Source organism: Sus scrofa, chromosome 3 (genome assembly GCF_054392235.1).
Source record: "Sus scrofa isolate SSC_HxYL_T2T_F1_AM1 chromosome 3, Sscrofa_HxYL_maternal_Yorkshire_Landrace_v2.0, whole genome shotgun sequence".
Taxonomy (NCBI): Eukaryota; Metazoa; Chordata; class Mammalia; order Artiodactyla; family Suidae; genus Sus; species Sus scrofa.
In genome coordinates this window covers 16,166,129-16,183,509 of record NC_139385.1, presented here as the reverse complement: position 1 = coordinate 16,183,509, position 17,381 = coordinate 16,166,129, and the positions used below count along the sequence as shown (strand labels likewise).

At 42.0% G+C, this 17,381-nt stretch overlaps 1 protein-coding gene and 1 long non-coding RNA gene across 10 annotated transcripts in view; one reads left to right on the top strand and one right to left on the bottom strand.

Moving 5' to 3' along the window:
• RABGEF1 (RAB guanine nucleotide exchange factor 1) overlaps positions 1–6,330 on the top strand; it is a 67,137-nt gene extending 60,807 nt beyond the window's left edge. For all 9 annotated transcript variants that reach the window (XR_014840312.1, XR_014840311.1, XR_014840310.1 and 6 more), the window contains 2 exons: positions 436–692; positions 3,861–6,330. Coding sequence is in view for 6 of the 9 variants with exons in the window: in XM_085016919.1 (XP_084873045.1) it covers positions 436–692; positions 3,861–4,259 (656 nt within the window). In the remaining 3 variants the exon portion in view is untranslated. The remainder of the gene's footprint in view (positions 1–435; positions 693–3,860) is intronic.
• The window catches only part of LOC146404425 (uncharacterized), a 182,852-nt gene that overhangs the window by 53,245 nt on the left and 112,226 nt on the right, over positions 1–17,381 (bottom strand). The gene's annotated exons all lie outside the window — the stretch shown is intronic.

Genomic DNA, 17,381 nt, shown 5'->3' with positions numbered 1-17,381 from the left:
CAAAGACAGTAAAAAGACTGCGTATTTCTCCATGGAGCTCACAGCCATTTACCATCACAATGAAAAGAATGGGCTTTCGAGTCAGACTTGGTTTCAAATCCCCACCCCCCAGCACTTGCTGTTGTACAGTCTTGGGCAAATCACTGAGCTGTTCTGCACCTAGTTCCCTTGATAATGAGAGTTGACCTGCGTAATCTGGGGGCGGGAAGAAGTGAGCCTGCAGGGCACACTCTGTGGGACTTCCTCACGGTCCCGTGTTCTCTGAGAGTGAGCTGGTGTGTGCTGTTCTTGCCGTCTGAGTTTCACACGCTAGGTTAACTGGGGGAGACGGGGTGGCAAGGGGACCTCTGTAACTTAAGGTAAAGAAGTATTGTCCTGAGGCCTCTTTCCTGCAGTGATCTTCTCATTGGAAGCAGCGTCTTTTCTCCTTTATAGACATCATTGAAATGGATTCAAAGCGTGTGCCCCGGGATAAGCTGGCCTGTATCACCAAGTGCAGCAAGCACATCTTCAATGCCATCAAGGTCACCAAGAACGAGCCCGCTTCAGCCGACGACTTCTTACCCACTCTCATCTACATTGTTTTGAAGGGCAACCCCCCGCGCCTTCAGTCCAATATCCAGTATATCACCCGCTTCTGCAACCCAAGCCGGTTGATGACTGGAGAGGATGGCTACTATTTCACCAACCTGGTAGGTATTTGATTTCTTGGTCGCAGAGAAGAACCAGGAAGGTATTCAGTTTAAGGACCTGACAGGTCCCTCACGTGCCTGTGATACATTAGCACTTCGGACCTGAGGGGTCAGCCTAGCTGAGGGCACTCGCTTGGTGTCTGTCACAGAGCACATGTGACCAGGCCACGCACACAGCCCACATCCCAGGTCTTGACCACCTGTGGCTCCCCTGTAAGAAGCATGGCCGAGTTGAGGAGCCTCGGCTGCTGTTGGCCGTCCCCCCCCGGGGTCCTGGCTCTAAGAGCCACTGGAGTAGTTGGTTGTTTCAGCCGTGAATAATTAGACTGATTCCTTTATTGAAAGACTTCAGATGGATCTTTTGTTTTATTGCTGCAAGTTACCTCTTAAAACTGAATACTGAAGTAGTTTAAGAAAGCATCAGTTTAGAGGATGTGGAATGATTTTCTGCTGCTGTTTTGTTACAGTGCTGATTGACTCTAGGCACTACAGGAGTTAAGCATTTATATCTAAGTTATAGGCTGAATACTTCCTGTTACAGACCGCTGGACTTTTGCTTACAGCTTGAGAATAATTGCTCATCAAGCCAGTGAATTTGAGCTTTGAGACACCCTCTGTGCTTTGCTTCCTGCGCTGAAAGTTGTACGGGGACATTGATAGGAGGGGAGGCCAGGTGACATGTGGAAGCATTTCTGGTAAATTGTCTAAAAAGATAGGCTCTTGAATCTCCAACACTCCAGAAATTTCTTGTGATTTATTTTTATATCCTTAATGTGTATTCACTCTTTTTAAATTACAGTTGATTTACAGTATTGTATCAGTTTCTGCTGTACAACAGAGTGACCTGGTCGTACATATATATACATTCTTTTTCTCATACTATCTTCTGTCATGTTCTGCCCCACGTGATTGGATATGGTTCCCTGTGCTCCACAGCAGGACCTCATCACTTATCCACTCTAAATGGAATAGTTTGCATCTACTAACCCCAAACTCCCAGTCCATCCCATTCCCTCCCTCTCCCCTGTGGCAGCTGCAAGTCTGCTCTCCATGTCTGTGTGTCTGTTTCTGTTTTGAAGATAGATTCATTTGTGCCATATTTTAGATTCCACATATAAGTGATGTCATATGGTATTTGTCTTTCTCTTTCTGACCTCATTTAATATGAGAGTCTCTAGCTGCATCCATGTTGCTGCAGATGGCATTATTTTGCCCTTTTTCTGGCAGCGTAGTATTCCATTGTATATTTTGTACCTAATTTTGTCATTGTTTTTTCTTTCCCTTTAAGTGGGTTCCCCAAAGTGTATGAGCTCTAGGCCCCTGAAACCCTGGCCCTGCCCCTTTACTGGTCACCCTCTGCCGTTATGTTCAGCTGGTCCTTATGTCACTCGCAGCCTCTGAGGAGTGTGGTTTTCAGGTGGAGGGACTGGGGAACACTCTCTGTCATGATGACTTTTGCTTCATTGTTGACAGTGATTTTATCCTTCCAGACACATGGTTGTCTAAACCATAGTTTGAAAAAAATGTTTAAGTGGCTGAAATACTCCTATTTCTTTCTTTCTTTCTTTTTTTTTTTTTTTTTTTTTTTTTTGTCTTTTTGTCTTTTTGCCTTTTCTAGGGCCTCTCCAGCAGCATCTGTAAGTTCCCAGGCTAGGGTTCCAATTGGAGCTGTAGCCGCCGGCCTACACCACAGCCACAGCACGTTGGGATCCTAGCCGCGTCTGCGACCTATACCACAGCTCACGGCAATGCTGGATCCTTAACCCACTGAGCAAGGCCAGGGATCAAACCCACAACCTCAAGGTTCCTAGTCAGATTAGTTAACCACTGAGCCACGACAGGAACTCCTCTTACTTCTTAACATAAGTGAAACATGCACTTAACTGCTGGTGAGGGGCCTTTCTGATTCAGTTTTTTACCCAGGGAGTGTCAGACAGTCCACAGTCCCCAAGAAGTGTGGCGACGAGGGGCATGGCTGGTGGTAGGAGTGATGGAGCAGGACCAGGCCCATGCGGGAGGCCCTCATCACCGCCGCTGAGGGCTGCCATCACGTACGCTTGGCAGCTTCCCAGCCCTGACTTGCGGCCTTAACTGTGTTTGCCCCGTCTGTCTTCATCCTTTTCTTACCTGCCTCAGAGTCTGGCTTCTGCTCCCACTGCTCCAATGAAAAGTAAAAAAGCCACCAGTGGCCAAGTCCCATGGAAACTCAGTCTCCTTCTGTAACAGGCGTGTGACTCTTTTCCCTGGAGCATCTCTCGTGCTTGGCTTCTGTGCTTGGCTTCCACCCTGTCTTCGCTGGCTCCTCGTAGGCCTCGTGTCTTCTGCCTCCTCGCACATGTGTTCCTCGCTGGGGTTCTGTCCTCTCCACAGCAACATGGCAGGGAGGCAGAGAGCCTCTGACTTCAAGGAATCCCATAGGGAGCTGTGTGGTAACCAGTGAAGGTGCCTCTTCAAACACTTCACTCTGTGTAAGACCCTAGGACCTTCGAACAACCCGAGGAGAGGATGACTCTCGGAGGGTCGGGCAGTTAGATTTAATGTTTTTTAAGGGAGAAGTGTTGTACTGCAGTTGGGAGTATAAAGGGAACATGAGTAGCTGGGAGCTGGTAACCTTTGAAGCTCAAGTCCAAGGAAGTTCATGAGATTGTTTTTTCCCCCTTTTTCAGCTGCACCCACTGCATCTGGAAGTTCCTGGGGTCAGGATCGAATAGGAGCCACAGCCGTGGCAACACTGGATCCTTAACCCACTGAACCAGGCTGGAGATCAAACCAGCGACTCCACAGAGACAAGCCAGGTCATTAACACTGCACCACAGCAGGAACTCCTGTTTGGTCTACTTTTGATATTTTTGGAGGGCGGGTATTAGGCACCTGAGACCTGTGGAAGCTCTCGGGCCAGGGGATGAATCTGAGCCAGAGCCGCAGCTCAAGCCAGAGCTGCGGCAATGCCAGGGTCCTTATTAAGGCTCTGCTCCGGGCCGAGGATTGAACCCAAGCCTCAGCAGCAATCTGAGCATCTGCAGAGACAACACCGTGATCCTTACTCACCTGCTGCACCACGATGGGAACTCCTTGATTCTGATTGAAATTCTCTTTTAACCATCTACTTGAATATTTGCAGCTTTCCTCGTATGACTCTAATAAATAACACTCTCTTCTTTTTTATAGTGCTGTGCTGTGGCTTTCATTGAGAAATTAGATGCTCAGTCTTTGAATTTAAGTCAGGAAGATTTCGATCGATACATGTCTGGCCAGACTTCTCCCAGGAAGCAAGAATCGGAGAACTGGTCTCCTGATGCTTGCTTGGGTGTTAAGCAGATGTATAAGAATTTGGATCTCCTGTCTCAATTGAATGAACGGCAGGAAAGGATTATGAACGAAGCCAAGAAGCTTGAGAAAGACCTAATAGATTGGACAGATGGAATCGCAAAAGAGGTTCAAGACATTGTTGAGAAATATCCACTTGAAATTAAGCCCCCAAATCAGTCGTTAGCAGCTATTGACTCTGAAAATGTTGAAAATGATAAACTTCCTCCACCGCTGCAACCTCAAGTTTATGCAGGATGATAAAAAATTGACGTAGATAGTATTTATTTGAGCCTAAATTGTAGCCAGCCCTTATTGCCACAGTCCACCAATTGGGATCTAGAGTATAACTTAATTGCTTATAAATATCAGAGCATTTTTAAAGGTACAGTTTATGGGGATTGTTTTGTTCATTTTGTTTTTGTTTTTCCTGTCAGGGGAGGCTTAGGAAATAATAAAGTACTATTTATTTGGGTTACTGAAATAGATTCATTTAAGGCTTGTGTGAAAATTTTGTCTATAAATCTATTTTTTCTCCATGATTTTCCTATGTGCTTCCTCTGTGGCATTCACTGTGTTTTGGATTTGGTTAAATAATTGCCTTTTGAAGGATAAAACAAATGAATGCTACAAAAATGTATGTTTAAGGAAATTCAATGGTACCACTGTTCTACAGTTTGAAATAATTTTATAATTGTAAAGATAGAAGATATATTAATAAGTAAATATGTAAAATTGTAAATATGTAAAAAAAAAAAAAAGGAATGGTGTCTGCTGTGCATGGCATTTCATGTGTTAATTTTTTTAGTTTAAAATGAAGTATATAGAGGGAGTTCCCTGGTGGTCTAGTGGTTAGGATTCGATGCTTTCACCACTGCAGCCCAGGTTCAATCCCTGGTCTGGGAACTGAGATTCCACATCAAGTTACTTCACGCTGCAGCCAAAAACAAGAAGTATATTGAATGTTTGCCTTTAACACCATTTTACTTGGTTTGCCCCAGAAAATGAATCTGGCAGTGTTTAGACATGTTCCCCCTAAAATGCTGCGTCTGTCTCTAATGTGTGATAACCCTACCTTTGAGACCCGTCCTGTGTAGTCAGAGAGCGTGACACTATTGAGGTTCAGGATACCTTTTATAAATGACTGAACCTTGCTTCTGGCACTGCTCCCCTCCTTTGATTCAGCGGGTCCTCACTGGGCCCTTTGTAAGGGAGCCGGCCCAGGGTCTGGGTCCGAGGATGAGCAATGGACGGGTCTCTGCTGGTGGGAGCTGATGGGGGATCCCTTAGAGCTTTGAAGTGCAGGCAATGCCTTTCCGCCTCCATGGGGTACCTCTGACTTTATGAACAACCGGACACCCTTCATGTCAACCTCTTTCAGGGTTTCTCAGCCTCAGTACTGTTGACCTTTGGGGCCCGAGGACGTTTTCGTGGCAGGCGCTGCCCTGTGCATTGTAGGGTGTTTAGTAATGTCCCTGGCCCTCCACCCACTAGATGCTAATAGCAACCTCCCAGTTGCCAAAAAAGTCATCTACAGGCATTGCGGGCTGGGGACAGAATTGCCCCCAGTTAGGAACTCCTGATCTGTTTTGCAAGCAAGGGAGCTTTCGTCCTGGTGGGTCATGCAGTGTAACCAGCCTACTGCAGTGAGTGCACAGGGTAATGGGAACTGAGAGGCTTCCGTGAGGCTTTCCCGCCACCGGCCATGTGGAACCTTTTCTCGTCCTGATGGAACCCTTTGCATCCTAAATACACCACTATGATCCTCCTCCTCCTCCTCCTCGCAGCCGCCACCGTTTCTACGGATTATCAGTGTGCCTGTGACATTGAAATTCCCAGGGCACCCTTCTTGAACAAGGTCACCTCACACAAGCAGTCAAGAAAGCTTCCTTTGCTTTTCAAGGGTGTTCCTAATAGTGTACCACACATTTTTGTTTGTTCACTGCAAGCTGTAGTCATTTTGGAGTGATGGTAGGGTGAGTATAAAACTTTTTACCGGTCCCTTATAAATTTATGTGTGAAACCCATCAGGGTGACACGTCTCTTGTCCTAAAGCACCGAAGATGTTCTGAAACAGTTCACTGAGTCAGCTGATCGCCCAGCTACTTGGAATGTGAGGAGTTACCATGACATTTCTGGAGAATCTGCTCGTAGAATTGTGGGCGCAAATGGTCTCTGTAGAAGGTGTTCCCCGTTTTTCTTTTCCATGTACTTTCTAGGTGCTACTCCAGGTATACACACTCTTAATTCTCCTGGGAATCTTCCATTCTTTTCCTCATTGTACATTATGTTTGTTAAATAAAATATGCATATCAGCCTCCCCCCAAAAAAAGCTGTCTTCTTCATGACTTATACTCGCGTAAATTGTTGAATTGGTTTTTTTTGTAAATGTCTCATTTGGTTGAATTCAGCATCTTTGGACTCTTGCCTTATCTTTCTCTTAAGTCAGCATCAATAATATGGCCAGAGGGTCTGTCTTCTCAACAAGAAAGTCTTGATATTTTATGTGCCGCAGGTGTGATTGGAATAAGCCTTTGGGACAGAAGTCCTTATCAATGAAGTTTTATGACCCATCCCTCTTCCAAATAGGTTGGATTTTTGGCTCTTCATCTTAAGAAAATATATATTATTAATATTCTTATGTTACATAGGTTTCCCTTTTCAGCCACAGACTTCATTGTTACACTTAAAAACGAAACAGACATTAAGTTAAAATTAAGAACAAGAGAAGGATGTTTGCTGTCACTACCATTAGCCTGTTCTGACAGTTTTACCCAGAGCACTGTCTTCAGACAGAACGAAAGAGAAGGGATTCCTCTCATCAATAGAGAATTATTACAGCCTGGTGCTTGAGGACATGGGCTTAAGCTGGAAGGCCTGGATCTGGATTTCATCTGGAATTTAGACCCTACCACTTACTTGTTAGCTCTGGCCTTGGGCAAGTCTCTCATGTTTCACCTTCCTCATCTGTGAAATGGGGGTAATTATAGTACCTGCTTCCAAGGGTTATGAGGATTAAATGACTTAGAACAGTACCTAGCAATGCTAAGTGCTCAAGTGACAGCTGTCGTGCATGACTTCTATGTAGAAAACCTAAGAGAACTGACAAAACTCGATTAAATTTTACTCAGTGATGATATAAGAAATGCTAAAATAGCCATCAAAATGAACTGTACAAAATGACTTTTCTCTATTCTCATTACTAGCCAATTAGCAAATATAGTGGGGAAAATTTATTCACAATAGAAACAAATATAAGTCACTTCTAAGTCACAAGAGCTTTTGGCATCTATCTAGGAAAAAATTGCAAAGTTAAGTGAGAACCAAAAGACTGGCATACACAGCGTTTGTGCTCAGCAAGTCCCTGCTCTTGGACTTCAACGCTCTGGCTTTGCCATCTTGGAGTTCTTAACTTTATCTTTGAATGTGTGTTTGCACGTGAAGCCTTGAGGGGATAATGGAGCCTGATAGAGACTTGGAACTCGGCTCGTGCACAATCCTGCCTCTCACCTCCTCTGGCTCGATTCTTGGTCTCCCTTCTCCCACCCTGTGACCTCTCCAGCCTGGGCCTGGGCATGAAGGTACATCCCGTTGTTAGCTAGCTGGGAGCTGTGTTTTGGCCATTGGGTTGGGGTGGGGGATGCAGGACAAACCTCTTACCCACCCCTGATTCATCATGCTCCCTGGAGAGAAGGCTGAATCCAGGGCTGGGAAAGGAAAGAAACGAGTGAAATATCTTTTTGGTCTAAAAGTAAGAAAATAAGAAACTACTTGAAGACTAATGGGCATATCTCAATAGGAACAGGAATCAGCTTGAAGGGATTCCCACTGTCCTAAATTTGGGACAGTTTGAATTTAAAAACAATAGAGTATTGTAAATCAACTATAATTTTTTAAAAATTTTAAAAAATACTCCCCCCCCCAAAAAAAAACTACAAAGTATGTGGAAAAAAATTGTTTCTTAAAAATGTTTTTGGCACTCCCACTGTGGCACAGTGAGTTAAGAATCTGACTGCAGCAGCTTGGGTCACTGTGGAGGCATGGATGAGACCCCCCAGCCCAGCACAGTGGGTTAAAAAATCTAGCATTGCTACAGCAGTGGTATAGGTCACAGCTGCAGCCCAGATTCACTCCCTGGCCGAGAAAATTCCACGTGCCACAGGTGGAAAGTTAAAGCCCAAAACTACTGAAATTAAAAACAAAACCTCACTGATGGGCTCCGTATTAGGATGGAGATGACAGAGAAATGAATTTGTGAATTGAGGATAGATCAACAGAAATTACCCAATTTGATCAACACAAAATAGACTGAAATGTAAAAATGAATATAGCCTCAGGAGCCTCTGGGACAATAATGAAAGATCTAACATTCTTATCACCGGAGTTCCAGAAGGAGAGAAGAAAAAGTCTACAGCTAAAAAGATATTAAGATACGTAGTGTCTGAAAGTTTACCAAATTTGGCCAAAGGCATAAACCTGGGGATTCAAGAAGCTGAGTGAATCCCAAACAAGAGAACCCAAAGAGGAGTTCCCATTGTGGCACAGCGGAAACAATCCCACTAGGATCCATGAGGATGTGGGTTCGATCCCTGGCCTTGCTCAGTGGGTTGGAGATCCAGCATTGCTGTGCCTGTGGTGTAGGCTGGCAGCTGTAGCTCAAATTCAACTCCTAGCCTGGGAACTTCCGTATGCCACGGGTGCCTAAAAATACAAAAAAAAAAAAAAAAAAAAAAAAAAAAGGCAACCTGAAGAAATCCATGCAGACATGCCACAAACTTCTCAAAATTAAAGGCAAACAAATTTTAAAAGTCTCAGCAAGGACACATCACCTAGAGTGGCACAACGACTTGAATGAAACTGAATTTCCTCATCAGCAACTGTGTGATCCAAAGGGAAGTGCTGACAAGTGTGTGGAGAAAGTGAATCACTCTTATGGTCCTGATGGAAATCTAATAGGGCACAGCCACTCTGGAAAACAGCCAACTTCCTATAAAGCGAAACATAAAACATACAGCCCACCAATGGCATTGCTGGACTTTTGTCCCAGAGACATGAAAACGTATCTTCCTGCAAAAACATGTACACAAATGCTCATAGCACTTATCGATGATTGTTCCAAACTGGAAACGATCTGTATATCCTTCCACACAAAGTATGGTTCATCAAAGGATGGTATATCCATTCAGTGGAACACTACTCGATAATAAAAAGGAATGAACTACTGATATGTCTGCTTGGGTTGATCTCAAGGGATATAGACTGAGTGGGAAAAAAAAAGCCAGCCTCAGATTATATATTATATGATTTCATTATACGTATAAAATTTTTTTGTTTAGGGCTGCACTTGTGGCATATGGAAGTTCCCAGGCGAGGGTCCAATTGGCGCTTCCTCTGCTGGCCCTATGCCACAGCCACAACAACACCAATCTGAGTCACATCTGTGACCTACACCTCAGCTTGCAGCAGTGCAGGATCCTTAGCCTGCTGAGCAAGGCCAGGGATCGAACCCGCACCCTCACAGAGACTACGTCAGGTTCTTAATGCACTGATCCACAGCGGGAACTCCCAATTGTACACTTTAAAAGGATGAATCTTATGGTGAGTTATATTTCAACGAAGCTTTAAAATATCAGACTTGGGGGGTGGGGGGATACACTGAGGGTTTGGGATGGAAATGCTGTAAAATTTGGTTGTGATGATTGTTGTACACCTATACATGTAATAAAATTCATTAAGTAAAAAAATAAAAACATCAGACTAGCGGTTCTAGAACTCTGCGTTAGCATCTAAAATTTTTTTCAGACAAATCTTGCAGGTTGAATTGTGGCATTTACTTTAAGGTTTTTTTCGTTTGTTTGCTCTTTTGTCTTTTCAGGGCTGCAACAAGGCATATGGAGGTTCCCAGGCCAGGGGTCATTACAGAGCTACAGCTGCCAGCCTACACCACAACCACAGAAACGTGGGATCCATATGTCTGCGACCTACACCACTGCTCACAGCATCACTGGATCCTTAACCCACTGAGTGAGGCCAGGGATTGAACCCAGATCCTCGTGGAGGCTAGTCGGGTTCATTAACCACTGAGCCACGACAGGACTGTGCTTTAAGGAAAATGTACTGCACATAATTTTAGCAATGTTCCTTTTGTTTTCTTAAAGTTCCCTCGATGACTTTGCTAAGATATTTATAGGAATAAATATTTGCAAAAAAAAAAAGAAATATGTTAGTAAAGAATACAAACATAAATGGAAAGTAAATAAGGCACTTTGTAGTGAGGTGATGCTAAACATTGATCTTTCGCTTAAAGTTCTGTAGATACAAGAAATATATGTATATATATGCACCTGTAGAATCACCTGTTTATTGTATAGAAATCTATGCCATTAACAAATGTTCAAAAAACAATTTATTAAGGTATAAATGTGACAATACATGTTCTAGACATCTGTGCTGCAATACTGCAAAATGCTGATGAGGAAAACAAAAAAGAGCTAAATAAAATGGAGAGACATACTGGAGAGTCATAGATTGGAATACTCAACAGAGCAAGGATAGCAATTCTTCCCAAACTTCTACAGGTTTCACACAATGCCTCTCAGATCCTAGCAAGATTTTTTTATAAATATAGATGAGCTTATTCTAAAATTCACATAAAAATGGCAAAGGATGCAGAACGGCTAAAACAAGTGGGAAAAATAAGAATAAACTGGGAGGAATCATTCCATCCAGCTTTAAGTTTTGCTACATATTTACAGTACTCAAGACAGTGCAGGAGTTCCTGTCATGGTGCAGCAGAAACGGCTGCCCGGGGGCCCCTTTCAGCTCAGGCCGGGTGGGCGCCTCTGACTGGGAATCATGAGGTTGCGGGGTTTGATCGCTGACCTTACTCAGTGGGTTAAGGATCTGGTGTTGCCATGAGCTGTGGTGTAGGTCACAGACACGGCTCAGATCTGGCATTGCTGAGGCTGTGGTGTAGGCTGGCAGCTGTGGCTCCGTTTAGACCCCTAGCCTGGGAACCTCCATATGCCGCAGGTGCAGCCTTGAAAAGACAAAAAAAAAAAAAAAAAAAAGACAGTGCAACATTTGGGTAGGGATAGAACATAGATCAATTTCCTCCACCTCCTCATCAATACTTGCTATTTTCTGCTTTTCTGACATTGCCCATTCTGATTGGTAAACCTCCCTAAGGTTTTGATTTGCAATTTTCTGTTGACTAGTGATGCTGAGCATTTTTTTCATGTGTTTTTTGGCCATCTGTCTGTCTTCTTTGGAGAAATGGTTGTTTGAATCCTCTACCCATTTTTTTTATTGTAGTGTTTGTCTTTTTGATATAAAGCTGCATGAGATGTTTATTTGTTTTGGAAATTAATCCCTGTCGGTTGCTTCATTTGCAAAGATTTTCTCCCATTCGTGGGTTATCTTTTCATTTTGTTTATGGTATTCTTTGATGTGTAAAAGCTTTTAAGTTTAGGTATTTTATTTGTTTATATGTTCATTACTGTAGTGCTGTAGGAGGTGGATCCAAAAAGATATTGCCATGATTTATGTCAGAGTGTTCTGTCTGTGTTTTCCTCTGGGAGTTTTTAGCCTTACATTTTAGGTCTTTAATCCATTTTGAGTTTATTTTTGTGTATAGTCAGAGAATGTCTTAATTTCATTCCTTTGCATGTAGCTGTCCAGTCTTCCCACCATCACTTATTGAAGAGACTGTCTTTCTTCCATTGTATGTTCTTGTCCCCTTTGTCATAGATTAGTTGACCATAAGAGTGTGGGTTTATCTCTGGGCTTTCTATCCTGCTCCACTGATCTATATTTCTGCTTTTGTGCCAGTACCATACTGTTTTTTTGACTGTGGTTTTGTAGCATAGTCTGAAGTCAGGGAGCCTGATTCCACCAGTTCCATTTTTCTTTCTCAAGACTGCTTTGGCTATTTGGGTTCTTTTGTGTTTTCATACATTTTTTTTTCTTTTTAGGGCCGCACCTGCAGCATACGGAAGTTCCCAGGCTAGGGGTTGAATCTGAGCTACAGCTGCCGGCCTATGCCACAGCCACAGCAATGCGGGATCTGAGCCACATCTGCAGTCTACACACAGCTCATGGCAATGCCAGATCCTTAACCCACTGGGCAAGGCCAGGAATTGAACCTGAGTCCTCATGGATATTATGAGGGTTCACTACCACTGAGCCAAAACGGGAACTCCTATACAAATTTTAAAAAATTTTTTGTTCTAGTTCTGTGAAAAATGCCATTGGTAATTTGATAGTGATTGCACTGAGTCTATAGATTGCCTTGGGTAGTATAGTCATTTTGACAATACTTATTCTTCCAACCCAGGAGCATGGTAAATCTTTCCATCTGTTTATATTGTCTTTGATTACTTTCACCAGTGTCTTATAGTTTTCAGAGCACAGGTCTTTTGTCTCTTTAGGTAGGTTTATTCCTATGTATTTTATTCTTTTTGATGTGGTGGTAAATGGGATTGTTTCCTTAATTTTGTTGCTGAACTACACTTTAGAACAAATTGACCCAATAAACATATTTAGAGCTTTCCATCCAACAGCAGGAGAATGCACATTCTTTTCAAGTCTACATGGAACATCGTCCAGAATAGATCATATGCTAGGCTACAAAACATGTCTTAGCAAACTTAAGATTAAAGTCATAACAAGTATCTTTTCTGACAATAATAATATGAAACTTGAAATCAGTAACAGAAGGAAAGTTGGAAAATTCACAAAAATGAACACATTTATGAACAACCAATGAGTCAAAGAAGAAACAAAAATATTTTTTAAAACATGTGAAAATGGAAATACAACATACCAAAACTTGTGAGATGCAACAAAAGCACTTCTAAGAGGGACGTTTATAATGATAAATATTTACATTAAGGAAAAAAAAAAAAAGATCTTGGAGTTCCCTGGTGGCTCAGTGGGTTAAGCATCAGGCATTGTCATTGCTGTGGTTCAGCTTGCTACTGTGGCACAGGTTTGATCTCTGGCTTGGGAATTTCCTCATGCTTCAGGTGCAGTCAAAAGAAAAAAGAGAAAAAGAAAAGATATCTCAAATAAGCAACTTAATTTTCAACCTCAAGGAACTAGAAAAAGAATTAACTAAGCCCAAAGTTAACAGAAGGAAAGAATAACAAAGATCAGAGCAGAAACAAACAAAATACAGACCAGAAAAACAATAGTAAAGATCAACGAAAATAAGAGCTGATTTAAAAAAATAAATAAACAGGAGTTCCCATTGTGGCGCAGTGGTTAACGAATCCAACTAGGAACCATGAGGTTGCAGGTCCGATTCCTGGCCTTGCTCGGTAGGTTAAGGATCTGGCCTTGCTGTGAGCTGTGGTGTAGGTCACAGACGCGGCTCGGATCCCACGTTGCTGTGGCTCTGCGTAGGCTGGCGACTACAGTTCTGGTTAGACCCCTAGCCTGGGAACCTCCATATGCCGTGGGAAGCGGCCCTAGAAAAGGCAAAAAGACAAAAATAAAATAAAATAAACAAAATTGACAAATTTTTAGACTATAAGGGAAATGAAAGAATATTTAGACTATAAATGAAAGCATATTTAGACTATAAATGAAAGAATATTTAGAGTATAAATGAAAAATGAGAGAAACATTAAATTAATACCAGCAATACAAAGGATTATGAAAGACTACTAAGAACAATTATATGTTCAAGAAACCAGACACCTAAAGGAAACAGTCAAAAGAAAACAGATATATTCCTTGAAATAAACAACCAGGAATTCCTGCTGTGGTGCAATGGGTTAAGAATCCAACTGCAGTAGCTCAGATCACTGTGGAAGTGCAGGTTCAATCCCTGGCCCAGCACAGTGGGTTAAGTATCCAGCATTGCTTCAGTTGTGATGTAGGTTGCAGCTTTGCTCAGATTCAACCCCTGGCCCAAGAATTTCCATATGCTATGGGGGTGGCAAAAATAAAAAAGGAAGAAAGGAAGGTAGGAAGCAAGGAAGGAGGGAAGGAAGGAAAGAACCTACCAAGACTGAATAATGAAGAAATGGAAAATCTGAGCAGACCAATATGAGTAAGAAATTGAATCAGTAATCAGAAAACTCCCAACAAACAGAAGTCCAGGACCAGATGGTTTCACTAGTGAATTGTCTCAAACATTTAAAGAAGGATTAGTGCCAATGCTTCTCCAACTCTTCCAGAAAATTGAAGAGGAGGGAATACTCCCAAACTCATTTTATGAGGCCATCACTGCCCTGATACCAAAAGCCTAAAAAGGATTCTACAAGAAAGGAAAACTATAAGCCAATATCCCTGATGAATACAGATGGAAAAATTCTTAACGAAATACTAGTAAACTGAGTTCAGCTGCATATTAGAATGACCATACAGAATGATCAAGTGGGATTAATCCCTAGGATGCAAGGATGTTTCAACATGTGAAATCAATCAATGTAATATACCACATTAACAAAATGAATGATAAAAATCATATTATCATCAGAGTTCCTATTGTGGCTCAGCAGGTTATGAATTCGACAAATATCCATGAGGATGGGAGTTCAATCCCTGGCCTCACTCAGTGGGTTAAGGAGCCTGTGTTACTGCAAGCTGCAGATAGGTCACAGATGCAATTCGGATCCTGTGTTGCTGTGCCAGGGGCATAGGTGGCAGCTGCAACTCCAATTCAGTCCTTAGCCTGGGAACTTCCATATGCCACAGATGCAGCCTAAAAAAAAGATCGTATTGTCTCAATAGATGCAGAAAAAAAATTGACAAAATTCAACATTTATTCATAATAAAAACTCTCCACAAAGTGAGTGTAATGGAACATTCCTAAGCATAATAAAGGCATGCTTACAGTTAACATGTTACTCTCTGGAGGAAAACTGAAAGCTTTTCCTCTAAGATTAGGTATACGACAAGGGGAGGCCACTCTCACAACTCCTATTGAAACAGTCCTTGACATTCTAGCCAGAGCAATTAGGTAGGAAATAGAAATAAAAGGCACTCAAATTAGGAAGAAATAAAACTGTCTGTATTTGCAGATGACATGATCTTATACGTAAAAAACCGTAATGATTACACACACACACACACACACACACACACACACACAGACAAACTATTAGAACTGGTAAACAAGATCAGCAACATGGCAGGAGATAAAATCAATACACAAAAATTACGTGGGTTGTTATTATACTAATAACTATCAGAAAGAAATTAAGAAAGCAATCCCATTTACAATGGCAGTAAAAACAATAAAATACTTAGGAATAAATTTAGCCAAGTGAATTTATAGTGAAAGACCTATACACTGAAATGTTTTAAGAGATTGATGGAAGAAACAGAAGAAAACATAAATAAATGGAAAGATATTCCACACTCATGGACTGGAAGAATGAATATTGTTAAAATGTCTATACTACCCAAAACAATCTACAGATCTGAACCAATTCCTATCAAAATTCCAATGGCGGAGTTCCCGTCGTGGCGCAGTGGTTAACGAATCCGACTAGGAACCATGAGGTTGCGGGTTCGATCCCTGCCCTTGCTCAGTGGGTTAACGATCCGGCGTTGCCGTGAGCTGTGGTGTAGGTTGCAGACGCGGCTCGGATCCCACGTTGCTGTGGCTCTGGTGTAGGCCAGTGGCTACAGCTCCGATTCGACCCCTAGCCTGGGAACCTCCATATGCCGCGGGAGCGGCCCAAGAAATAGGAACAACAACAACAACAACAACAACAACAAAAGAAAAAAAAAAAAAAAGACGTTGAATTAGAAAGGTCTGTTGCATTCAAGAAATAATAAAAAGGGACCAAAAAACCCCCCCCCAAAAAAAATTCCAATGGCATTTTTCACAAAATTAGAACAAACAACTTTAAATTTGTATGGAATCAAAAAAGATCCAGAATAGCCTAAGTGATCTTAAGAAAAAAGAACAATGCTGGGGGCATTGTACTTCCTGATTTCAAACTATATTACAAAGCTACGGTTATCAAAGCAATATGGTATTGACAGAAAAACACACATAGGTCAATGGAAAAGGACTGAGAGCCCAGACCCACACACATATGGCCAATTAATTTACAACAAAGTAACCAAGGATATAAAACAGAGAAAAGATAGTCTCTTTGATTAATGGTGCTGGGAAAACTGGACAACCACATGCAGAAGAATGAAACTGAGCCCCTATCATATACCATATATAAAAATCAACTCAAAAAAGGGATTAAAGGAGTTCTCTTGTGGCTCGGGGGAGTTAATGATCCAGCAGCTCAAGTCACTGCTGTTGTGCAGGTTCAATCCATGGCCAGGAACTGCATGTCTCAGCTGCAGCCAAAAAATGTAAAAAATGGATTAAAGACTTGAAAATAAGATCGGAAACCATAAAACTCCTAGGAGAAAACATAGTGGTAAGCTTTTTTTTTTTTTTTTTTTTTTTTTTTGCACATGTGGCATGTTCCCAGGCCAGGTATTGAAACTTTACCAGAGCCACTGCAGTGACAATGCTGGATCTTTAATGGCGTTCTAGGGGTAAGCTTTTTGACATGGGTCTTGGCGATGATTTTTTAAATTTGATACCAGAAGAGAGACTATATCAGATGAAAAAGCTGTACACAGCAAAGAAAACCATCAAGGAAATTAAAAGCGACCTACAGAATGGGAGAAAAATATTTGCAAATCATATACCTGATAAGGAGTTAATATCCAAAATTTACAAAAAAAAAAACTTCACACAATCCAATAGCAAAAACATCAAACAATCCAACAATAGCAACAAAAATGGGCAGAGAACCAGATTAGACATTTTTCAAAAGAAGACATGCAAATGGCTAAAAGACACATGAAAATGTATTTGACATCACTAATCATCAGGGCAATACAAAATAAAAACACAATGAGATGTGACCTCACACCTGTCGGAATGGCCATAATCAGAAAGACAAGACGGAGTTCCCGTCGTGGCGCAGTGGTTAACGAATCCGACTAGGAACCATGAGGTTGCGGGTTCGGTCCCTGCCCTTGCTCAGTGGGTTAAGGATCCGGTGTTGCCGTGACCTGTGGTGTAGGTTGCAGACGTGGCCCGGATCCCGCGTTGCTGTGGCTCTGGCGTAGGCCGGTGGCTACAGCTCTGATTGGACCCCTAGCCTGGGAACCTCCATATGCCGCAGAAGCGGCCCAAGAAATAGCAAAAAGAAAAAAAAAAAAAGAAAAAAAAAAAAAAAGACAAGAGGAGTTTCCTTGTGGCACATCAGGTTAACATTTCCAGAGAGCAAATCAATGTTATGTGCCAAGAGCCTTAAAAACCTTTCTACTTTTTGGCATAGTAATCCTATTTCTAGAAAGCCATGCTGAGAAAATAATCAAAAACACAGTAAAATGTACATAAAAATAAAG